General features: G+C 39.7%; 1 protein-coding gene across 1 annotated transcript in view; it reads left to right on the forward strand.

Moving 5' to 3' along the window:
• The window catches only part of LOC106571050 (uncharacterized), a 53,909-nt gene that overhangs the window by 20,762 nt on the left and 20,539 nt on the right, over positions 1-12,608 (forward strand). Inside the window, 4 exon segments of the mRNA XM_082961616.1 lie at positions 2,076-2,257; positions 3,966-4,132; positions 6,159-6,221; positions 11,998-12,117. Coding sequence (XP_082817742.1) covers positions 2,076-2,257; positions 3,966-4,132; positions 6,159-6,221; positions 11,998-12,117 — 532 coding nt within the window.

Below are 12,608 nucleotides of genomic sequence, written 5' to 3' on the forward strand. Positions count from 1 at the left end.
TCCGTTTTTAGGAGGGTTTGAGATATCTGGTTCCGTTTTTAGGAGGGTTTGAGATATCTGGTTCTGTTTTTAGGAGGGTTTGAGATCTAGTTGTTCTATCAAATATTTTCATAAAGCCCTTTTTCCTCAGAAGTTGGAGTGCTTTTACAGAATACTAAGTGAAACTACCAAGCCACAGTAAATGTGAAACATTTTGTTTTTGTGTTCTGTTCTTACTTCTTCAAGCAAACATTCCATGCGTGTTGATAAAACGTATTATCACACTGTGACTAGTCCAGCTGGTATTTTATCACCCTGTGACTAGTCCAGCTGGTATTACATCACCCTGTGACTAGTCCAGCTGGTATTACATCACCCTGTGACTAGTCCAGCTGGTATTACATCACCCTGTGACTAGTCCAGCTGGTATTACATCACCCTGTGACTAGTCCAGCTGGTATTATATCACACTGTGACTAGTCCAGCTGGTATTATATCACCCTGTGACTAGTCCAGCTGGTAATATCTCACCCTGTGTTACTGTGACTAGTCCGGCTGGTATTATATCACCATGTGACTAGTCCAGCTGGTATTATATCACCCTGTGTTACTGTGACTAGTCCAGCTGGTATTATATCACCATGTGACTAGTCCAGCTGGTATTATATCACCATGTGACTAGTCCAGCTGGTATTATATCACCCTGTTTTACTTTGTCTAGTCCAGCTGGTGTTATATCACCCTATGACTAGTCCAGCTGGTATTATATCACACTGTGACTAGTCCAGCTGGTATTATATCACACTGTGTTACTGTGACTAGTCCAGCTGGTATTATATCACCCTGTGACTAGTCCAGCTGGTATTATATCACACTGTTACTGTGACTAGTCCAGCTGGTATTATATCACCCTGTGTTACTGTGACTAGTCCAGCTGGTATTATATCACGCTGTGTTACTGTGACTAGTCCAGCTGGTATTATATCACCATGTGACTAGTCCAGCTGGTATTATATCACCCTGTGTCTAGTCCAGCTGGTATTATATCACCCTGTGTCTAGTCCAGCTGGTATTATATCACCCTGTGACAAGTCCAGCTGGTATTATATCACCCTGTGACAAGTCCAGCTGGTATTATATCACACTGTTACTGTGACTAGTCCAGCTGGTATTATATCACCCTGTGTTACTGTGACTAGTCCAGCTGGTATTATATCACGCTGTGTTACTGTGACTAGTCCAGCTGGTATTATATCACCATGTGACTAGTCCAGCTGGTATTATATCACCCTGTGACTAGTCCAGCTGGTATTATATCACCCTGTGTCTAGTCCAGCTGGTATTATATCACCCTGTGACTAGTCCAGCTGGTATTATATCACACTGTTACTGTGACTAGTCCAGCTGGTATTATATCACCCTGTGTTACTGTGACTAGTCCAGCTGGTATTATATCACGCTGTGTTACTGTGACTAGTCCAGCTGGTATTATATCACGCTGTGACTAGTCCAGCTGGTATTATATCACCCCGTGACTAGTCCAGCTGGTATTATATCACCCCGTGACTAGTCCAGCTGGTATTATATCACCCTGTGACTAGTCCAGCTGGTATTATATCACCCTGTGACTAGTCCAGCTGGTATTATATCACACTGTTACTGTGACTAGTCCAGCTGGTATTATATCACCCTGTGTTACTGTGACTAGTCCAGCTGGTATTATATCACGCTGTGTTACTGTGACTAGTCCAGCTGGTATTATATCACCATGTGACTAGTCCAGCTGGTATTATATCACCCTGTGTCTAGTCCAGCTGGTATTATATCACCCTGTGACTAGTCCAGCTGGTATTATATCACACTGTGTTACTGTGACTAGTCCAGCTGGTATTATATCACACTGTGTTACTGTGACTAGTCCAGCTGGTCTGTGTAGCCTTGTGAATATTGCCTGCTCCAGGGCCCGGATTCATAAAACTGAGTGCTGATCTAGGATCAGGTCCTCCCTGTGCATTTAATCATATTTATTATAATCTAAAACTCTTTATAAATAGGTGTCCAGATATGCAGTGTTCTGATCCTGTCTATCTCTCCAGACCACCCCCCGGCCATCCTCCACCTCGCCCGGGCTACAGGGAGAGGGACATGAGGGAGGGCAGCCGGACCAGTAGAGATGGAGAGGATCCTTATGGAAGGCCTGGGGGTTATGACAGACCTCCGTACGAGCGTGGGCCTGAGCGTGGGCCTGAGCGCTACGACCATGGTCCCTCACCATACGGTAAGACAGTCTCAAACAAACAGACTTGGTGCAATGCAAACGTCTCGGTATGTGAGTGAGGCTAATTTGTACCTAAACATTTTTTTTTACACTGTCCAAAAGAAAGAAGTCTCTGAAGCTACCATGCCTTCATAAAGTATTCATACCCCTTGACTTATTCCACATTTTGTTGTTACAGCCTGAATTCAAAATTATATTAAAACAAGTTCTCACCCTTCTACACACAATACCACATAATGATAAAATGAAAACAAGTTTTTATAAAATGTTGCTAATTTATTGAAAATGAAAACTAGAAATATCTCATTTACTTAAGTATTCACATCCCTGAGTCAATACTTTGTAGAAGCGCCTTTGGCAGCCATTACAGTTGAGTCTTTTCTTGGAAAGTCTCTAAGAGATTTCCATACCTGGAATGTGGAACATTTTCCCATTTTGTTATTTTCAAAATGATTCAAACTCTATCGATTGGTTGTTGATCATTGCTAGACAACCATTTTCAGGTCTTGCCAATAATGTTCAAGTCAAAACTGTTACTCGGCCACTCAGGAACATTCCCTGTCTTCTTGATAAGCAACTCCAGTGTAGATTTGGCCTTGTGGTTTAGGTTATTGTCCTGCTGAAAGGTGAATTCATCTCCCAGTGTCTGGTGGAAAGCAGACAAAACCAGGTTTTCCTCTAGGATTTTGCCTGCTCCATTACATTCATTTTTGATCATGAGAAACTCCCCAGTCCTTAATGATTACATGCATACGCATAACATGATGCAGCCATCACTATGCTTGAAAATATCAAGTGTTAAAAAGTGAATTGCTTTGCCACATTTTTTTGCAGTATTACTTTAGTGCCTTGTTACAAACAGGATGAATGTTTTGGAATATTTGTATTCTTTACAGGTTTCCTTCTTTTCACTCTGTCATTTAGGTTAGTATTGTGGAGTAACTACAATGTTGTTGATCCATCCTCAGTGTTCTCCTATCACAGCCATTAAACTCTGTAACTGTTTTAAAGTAGCTGTTGGCATCATGGTGAAATCCCTGAGCGGTTTCCTTCCTCTCCAGCAACTGAGTTAGGAAGGATGCCTGTATCTTTGTAGTGACTGGGTGTATTGATACACCGTCCAAAGTTCAATGTCTGCTTTTGTATTTTTACCCATCTGCCAAAAGGTTGCCCTTCGCTAGGCATTGGAAAAACTTCCCTGGTCTTTTTGGTTGAATCTGTGTTTGAAATTCACTGCTCGACTGAGGGACTTTTCAATTATCTGTATGTGTTGGGGTACAGAGATGAGGTAGTCATTACAAAAATCATGTTAAACACTATTGTTGCACACAGAGTGAGTCCATGCAACTTATTATGCAAATTATTAAGCAAATGTATTTACTTATTTAGGCTTGCCATAAGAAAGGGGTTGAATACTTATTGTCTCAAGACATTTCAGCTTGTAATTTTTTGTTTCTTTGTAAAAATATTGTGTTTAGGCCAGTGACCAAAAAAAATCTAAATTTAAGCCATTTTAAATTCAGGCTGTAACACAACAAAATGTTGTATTCAAGGGGTGTGAATACTTTATAAATGCAGAAAACAATCAAAATGGTATTTAAGGCATCTTCCATTGTCTTTGTCTTTTCATGCCACTTGGTTGTGAAGTAATGGAGAGACCAGTATTATCTGTTCCTTTTTGTACCGACTGTCCTGTCCTGTGGTCCAGGTGAACGGAGGAGTTACCCAGAAGAGAGAGGAGGAGGAGGCCCCACGTCGTCCCACCCTCCTCCCCCCCCACCGACTGCTCCTCCTTCCAGGATGGAGAAGAAACCAGAGACCAAGAACGTGGAGGATCTTCTCAAACTACCAGGCCGAGACACTCGTCCAGAAAGGGTGAAAATAAATGGCTTCTCGCTCACTCACTCGTAATCACTTTACACTTCACCATAAATGATCCATTATATGATAATACTGTAGTGACCAGATCATTATATGATAATAATGTAGTGACTAGATCATTATATGATAATACTGTAGTGACCAGATCATTATATGATAATAATGTAGTGACCAGATCATTATATGATAATAATGTAGTGGCCAGATCATTATATGATAATACTGTAGTGACCAGATCATTATATGATAATAATGTAGTGACTAGATCATTATATGATAATACTGTAGTGACCAGATCATTATATGATAATACTGTAGTGACCAGATCATTATATGATAATAATGTAGTGGCCAGATCATTATATGATAATACTGTAGTGGCCACTAACAATGAAAGAATGTCTTCAAACATGGAGGGTAGTCGGGTGGAGGCTAGATCAGGTGGGACCGTTGTAGCCAATGATAGGGCAGATAACCATTTGAACAATGGGCACAACTCCGATGTCATGTCCCCTACTTTTATATAATTACACTCGTAACAACCTAAGCATTACGAAACGTCTATTCGATGATGTAGCAAATAAGTCATTACATTTTGTTTCGACACTCTCGTTGACCACCTCGCTTGGTGAGCAGAAAGAAGAAAAACATCTTCACCTGCAGATTTGGCCCCAGGTATCTTTTGGGGGGCAGCGTTCGGAAATTATTCAGACCCCTTTCACTTTTTCCATGTTTTGTTACATTACGGCCTTATTCTAAAATGGATTACATAAAATAAAAAATCCTCATCATTCTATACACAATACCCATATAAGTTGTGATGAACTTCACAGGGTAGTGAATGTGCAAGGTGATGAGCTTGATGCTTCTTTCCAATCGAGGGTCTTATTCTGGGGACACGATGCTTGGCTGCCGTTTGACAAATACAAATGATGGAACCTCCATTCATAAATTAAGCTGGTGGGTTTATACTTTATAGTTTACATCTGCCAAAGACTTGGGAAATGAACAGGAATGATATTGACAAATGACAGGAGCGGAATGTTAGTTAAAACGACTGGTACCCAGACTGCAGGCGGGCTGTTCTGGGTTGAATGTGGACGCGCATCGGACAGTTCTTGCACATTGAACCCATAGAGATGATTCGACTCATCTTTGTATCTGTTATATTTGACAACCATTGAGTCAATTTTCTTCTTCCCGATTGGCTGATCCCTCCTGATGACCCGGTTGGACATGACACCCAACAGGTTCATCAGGAGGGTTCAGCCAATGAACTTGGAAGTCCCACCCAGTTGACTATATTGAAATGGTGGAAGCCCTGAATGGCGGTGTCCATGCTAATGTCGTTTTGGCCACTAGAGGCCTCGTATCATTCTCTTTTTGAAACCACCGCCCACCTTGCCGTGTAGCGCCGACCCACCTTGCCGTGTAGCGCCGACCCACCTTGCCGTGTAGCGCCGACCCACCTTGCCGTGTAGCGCCGACCCACCTTGCCGTGTAGCGCCGACCCACCTTGCCGTGTAGCGCCGACCCACCTTGCCGTGTAGCGCCGACCCACCTTGCCCCTGTATCGCCGACCCACCTTGCCCCTGTATCGCCGACCCACCTTGCTGTATAGCGCCGCCCACTTTGACTTATAGTGTGTCCCCTGACTTAATTCACCAACTTCCTTATTCAATACAACTTTATTTACACTTCATTCACTTATTTTCCCATTCAATTGAATACATATTTTCCAGATTCAATTAGGTTTAAGTGTTTTGCTCATGGGCACATCGATAGATTTTTCACCTTGTCACCTCGGGGATTTGAACCAAAAAATGCTCTTAACTGCTAGGCTACCTGTCCCTCTCAGGGACAAATAAGAAATGTGTTGCCAGGATAATAACATTCTCAACCTGTAGGACAATACAAGTACAACAGGAGTACACAAATATCACATATCCCTCAGTATATTCCCAGATACTTGTCTGCTGTATGACTGAGTTCCATAACTTCTATAATGGTGTTTTCTCAGATTGTCATCATAATGAGAGGCCTACCAGGAAGTGGTAAAAGTCATGTAGCCAAGCTGATACGGGTGAGTAGAACCTAAAGTTACTATCGTCTGAGCTTTGCTTTTTCTGTTGTGTTAGTGTTGCCTCATCTGGGATTAAATGGTATTTTCTGTCATGCGTTTCCTGTTGACCAGTAGCACAACTGGAAGGGAAGAGTATTGCTCTAAATCAGTGGTTCCCAACCTTTTTTGGGATTCTGTACCCCTAATACACTTTGACCTGCTTGAAGTACCCCCTCATGCATGTGCGACCGGCATGATTCCTAAATTATGTGTAAATTTTACAAAAAAAATTGGTTTATGCACCCAGTCAAGTTTGGCAGACTTGTTTTCTATGTCAGGGAAGTAGGAGTTGAATTCACTGCTGAGTTTGGATAAATGTGAGCTTACTATTTGCATCATAGGACCTCTTTCAACATCCCCTGTAAAAAAATGTTTATTTTATTTTTACCAATTGATCAATAATATTGACGCCCATGTCATCGATCCTACGGCACACTGTTATTTGACCAACAGTCTTCAGTGCATCAGACTTATAAATCATAGGGTTGCCAGGACGAGCTAAAAAGGTTTGCCCAATGAACACTCAAAACCCGCCCAAAAGGCCTGAAAACTAGCCCAATGTTGTTGTTTTTTGCAGCAAAAGACGAGTTTCCATGTTTAGACAATAAACCCTTTTTCCATAAAGTTATAGAGCCAATTTTTAAGAATGAATATCATAGTAGTAACATAGTAACCAAAAAATGTTGGTTTTCCATTCCGAGCTATGACATGACATAATAAAGGAAATTAAAATGTGTCAAGAGAGAAAAGATAATTCACACTGATTAAACTCTCCAGATCATTTTCCATCAATGGATGTCAATTTAACTCGTTTGACTGCTATGATTAAGCACAAGGCACAACTGGTATGGTATATGGCCAATATACCACGGCTAAGGGCTGTTCTTAACCATGACGCAACACAAAGTGCCTGGATACAGCCGTTAGCTGTGGTATATTGACCATAGACCAAAAACCCCTGAGGTGCCTTATTGCTGTTATAAACTGGTTACCAATGTAATTAGAAAAGTAAACATAATTATTTTATTTTTTTCATACCACTGGTATATAGTCTGATATAGCACGGCTTTCAGCCAATCAGCATTCAGGGCTCGAACCAGGTTTATAATTGTAAATAAATCCTGACAGGAAGAGTTTCAGTGATGGAAAGTTGGACAGAGGATCTCAATCTCTGAGCAAGAAACACTTGGACGAGCTTAAACGATTTTCTAGCAATTGTGCCGTTACTATGTGCCAGGTGTTAAGACTACAAACAGTTCGAAATTGTCTATTTGCCAGATTGACTTGTCATTTCAGACTAAAATCTGGATTTGTGATTCTAGCTGAATTTTGCCATAGTTTGCTTAGATAAAGGCAGGTAGCTGATAAAATAGCCCTTGATTGGCCTACAGCTCATTTCATATAGTCTACAGTAGCCTAGACAAGATGTAGGTAATATGTAAACTAAACGATTTAGCAGCTTGCTTAGTTCAAATTAACAAATCTATTCAAATGAAATAAAATGTTATTGGTATTGTGTTCCTAGCTCCAACAGTGCAGTAATATCTAACAATTCACAACAATAAACACAAATCTAAAGTAAAAGAATAAAAATAAGTAATATAAATATTAAGACGAGCAATGTCGGAGTGGCATTGGCTAAAATACAGTATTTACATATGAGATGAGTAAAGCAGTATGTAAACATTATTAAAGTGACTAGTGTTCCATTATTAAAGTCCAACATGAATAGCGAGGCGATTTGAGGTAAGAAGTGCTTGTTTCCCAATAGCCTGCTGGAATAGGCTACTGAGGATGGGGTCACAATTTCAATCACTGAATTTCAATATTAATAATAGGTGTATGAACTGAATATGCTTGTCAACAACAGCCAGTGTTTTATTTATTTTAGTTTACCTGTAGCCACATCTGACTAGTTACCATTAATCTAATGCGTGTTACCGTTAATCTAATGCGTGTTACCGTTAATCTAATGCGTGTTACCGTTAATCTAATGCGTGTTACCGTTAATCTAGTGCGTGTTACCGTTAATCTAATGCGTGTTACCGTTAATCTAATGCGTGTTACCGTTAATCTAATGCGTGTTACCGTTAATCTAATGCATGTTACCGTTAATCTAATGCGTGTTACCGTTAATCTAATGCGTTCAATTTATCGGCAATTGCGATAAAGCTTTGATAACTTCCAATTTAATTAACTAAACATGTTAATTAATAATAATTGCATAATTAGGCTACAATAATAAACTGAATTTATAGGCTATTTATTAAATTGGTTTGCCAGCTCCAGGTAGCCTACACAAGTAGCATAACACGAGTTATTGCAAATCAATTTATCTTCATTTCAACATTTATTGTTTCAAATGGTAGCCTACAACGGCATATATAAATGAATAGGCTACTCGATGGCCAACAGTGGCAAATGTATCGTTCTCCACATTTTAATGTCAGTTACATTGAGGACTTTTCCCCATTAAAAAAAGAAGCCCGCGAGGAAGATCCGTGACTTCCATTTCAAATTTCTACTCAGGCAGTCCCCTAGATTTAACTGAGCATGCATAAAGGACTTCGCTTGATTCCGTTTTCTTTAAGTAAAGTCATTAGAATTAGAATGCAATTTAAACCACCTCCGGGCAAATGTATGTAATGCGCCTAAAGTCATTTTCCAGTGCTTTGTCTCCATTATTTCTTGAAAGTGTGTCAGTTCCAGCATACCGTAAATTCCGGACTATAAGCCGCAACTTTTTTCGCACGCTTTGAACATCGCGGCTTAAACAATGACGCGGCTAATATATGGATTTTTCCCGCTTTCAATTTTTTTTCTTCCAAAAAAACACATTCTGTGACGTGCTCAGTTTTTTGGCAGCATGAAGCTTTCATTATACCAAAGAAATTGCCGAACGGGTTAAGATCAAACAACTTTTTTGTTTACTGTTTAGATTAAATCGAGCGCTCTCAAACTTCCCATCATTCTGATTACAGTAGTCATTTTGTCACCCTCATCATGGCAAAGACACGGAGAAATCCATATGATGCAGCTTTCAAGTTGAAGGCGATTGATCTGGCTGTTGGAAAAGGAAATAGAGCTGCTGCACGGGAGCTTGGTCTTAATGAGTCGATGATAAGACGTTGGAAACAGCAGCGTGAGGAATTGACTCAGTGCAAAAAGACAACTAAAGCTTACTGCTAATTATTATTTTTTTGTTACAAGCCGTGTTTCGTTAAAGCCTGTGTCAAGTTCATTTGTTTCAATGTACCGGTAGGCACCTGCGGCTTATAGACGTGTGGCTTATTTATGTTCAAAATAATATATATTTTTTTAATTCAGTGGGTGCGGCTTATATTCAGGTGCGCTTAATAGTCCGGAAATTACGGTAATTAATGTTTTACGGAAAAGGGTGTCTCCGTAAGGATAAGTTAAATAGCCTACCTACAACTGGTAAAAAAGTTGTCAGGACGTGCTGCTCCTTCGCCTCTCGCTCACGTAACTCAGCCAATAGCTGTAGTGCTCTCTCAACACAGACACACCCCTCTGGTCCTCCCCACCCTCCGGTCCTCCCCACCACGCAGCAGGTCACAGTGTAATGTACACTACCGTTCAATAGTTTGGGGTCACTGTGGCAGTAGCCACAGCCATTTTCCGACCAACCACATGCATCACAAATAACCAAGAAACAGCTAAATGCAGCACTAACCTTTGACAATCTTCATCAGATGACACACCTAGGACATCATGTTACACAATACATGCATTCTTTTGTTCGATAAAGTTCATATTTATATATAAAAACAGCATTTTACTACACTGTTACACTGTTACTACACTGTTACATTAGAAACCCATTAACACTACAACATTCTATAGCAGCCATGTTAGAACCCCATTAACACTGAATGGGGAATAGAATGGCTACAATGACCGTAGAGGCCTATACCAGCATTATTTCATAATGTTAAAATACATTGGGGTCTGAAATTACTGTATACAATTATTCAAATACTGAGCTATATTGTGTGCAACAAAAAATGGGGGGTAAATACAATTATTTTATGTTAATACAATTGTTCAGGGGAAAAGATTTTGTTTAACAAGAAAATGAAAAAAAAGGTCAAAGGTAGGAGTCAAAATGATTGACACCAATAAAGATTCTTAGAAATAAAGGAGTCAAACGTTTTTAGTATTTGGTCCCATATCCCTACCACGCAATGACTACATCAAGCTTGTGACTCAACAAATTTGTTTTGGTTGTGTTTCAGATTATTTTTCCCCAATAGAATTTAATTGTGTATTGTGTCATTTTGGAGTCACTTTTGTTGTAAATAAGAATAGAATTGTTTCTAAACATCCTGACTGAATCGGCAGTAATAATGATGAGTAAGAAAGTTACAGAGTGTCAAATATCATACCCTCAAGACATGCTAACCTCTCACCATTACAATAACAGGGGATGTTAGCATTTTATATCACACCACCAAGACATGCTAACCTCTCACCATTACAATAACAGGGGAGGTTAGCATTTTATATCATACCACCAAGACATGCTAACCTCTCACCATTACAATAACAGGGGAGGTTAGCATTTTATATCATACCCCCAAGACATGCTAACCTCTCACCATTACAATAACAGGGGATGTTAGCATTTTATATCATACCACCAAGACATGCTAACCTCTACCAATAACAGGGGAGGTTAGCATTTTATATCATACCCACAAGACATGCTAACCTCTCACCATTACAATAACAGGGGATGTTAGCATTGTATATCATACCCACAAGACATGCTAACCTCTCACCATTACAATAACAGGGGATGTTAGCATTGTATATCATACCCCCAAGACATGCTAACCTCTCACCATTACAATAACAGGGGACGTTAGCATTTTATATCATACCCTCAAGACATGCTAACCTCCCCTGTTATTGGTAATGGTGAGAGGTTGTTTTGGTGGTATGATATTTGACAATCTGTAACTTTCTCACTCATCATTATTTATATTCTATTCTTATTTCAAATAAAAGTGACTCCAAAATAATACAAAATAATCTGAAACAACCCAAATTAACTGTACATGCATCCAACACGTTTGTAGTGTCACAGGCTTGATGTAGACATTGCGTGCTATGAATATGGGACCAAATACTACACTTTTTACTACTTTGCATATAAAATAAAAGTATTTCTTAGTGTCAATAATTTTTCACCCCTACCTTTTTTTGAGGAAAACAATTATTACTAGTTAAACAAAATGTATTTCTCTGAGCATTTGTATTAGTATAAAATAATATAATTTACCAAATGTTTTTGAGCTCACTATTTGAATTATTTATTTTTTACTGTCATTATTCCTCATTTTTATCAAGGGTGTCAATATTTTCAGACAATACTGTCCATAACCTTGTTTAATTGTCCGTATCTCACGAGTTTACGAGAGCACAGCAGTCAGGATAACAAATACCTGCCCCTCACGTTGTAAACAAACCCAACATAGTTGTCTTCATCCTGTGCCCAAAACACATCACTTCCTGAAACTTCTCTCACTGAAATACCTTGTCGTTACTAGCTCTGACCTTGCTGATAGCAGCTTTATAGAAAAAAAAGTTTGACTTACTGTGATGTATGGTTGTCCCACCTAGCTATCTTAAGTTGAATGCACTAACTGTAAATCTCTCTGGATAAGAACATCTGCTAAATGACTAAAATGTTAAATGTTGTTGCACGGTTAAGGACAAGGAGGTAGAGTGTGGAGGGGCTCCACCCAGAGTGCTGGGATTAGATGACTACTTCATGACGGAGGTGGAGAAGATGGAGAAGGACCAAGATACAGGGAAACGAGTCAAACTCAAGGTCGGTCCTTCCTACTTTCCCTCTGACCTACTTACTTAATCCATTCTGTTCCTTTGTGAAGACATTTTAATCCTCTCTGTTCCTATGTGGAGCCATTTTAATCCTCTCTGTTCCTATGTGGAGCCATTTTAATCCACTCTGTTCCTTTGTGAAGCCATTTTAATCCACTCTGTTCCTTTGTGGAGACATTTTAATCCACTCTGTTCCTTTGTGGAGACATTTTAATCCTCTCTGTTCCTTTGTGAAGCCATTTTAATCCACTCTGTTCCTATGTGGAGCCATTTTAATCCACTCTGTTCCTATGTGGAGCCATTTTAATCCTCTCTGTTCCTATGTGGAGCCATTTTAATCCTCTCTGTTCCTATGTGGAGACATTTTAATCCTCTGTTCCTATGTGGAGCCATTTTAATCCTCTCTGTTCCTTTGTGAAGCCATTTTAATCCTCTCTGTTCCTATGTGGAGCCATTTTAATCCTCTCTGTTCCTTTGTGA

This window comes from Salmo salar, chromosome 15 (assembly GCF_965601325.2).
Source record: "Salmo salar chromosome 15, fSalSal1, whole genome shotgun sequence".
Lineage (NCBI taxonomy): Eukaryota > Metazoa > Chordata > Actinopteri > Salmoniformes > Salmonidae > Salmo > Salmo salar.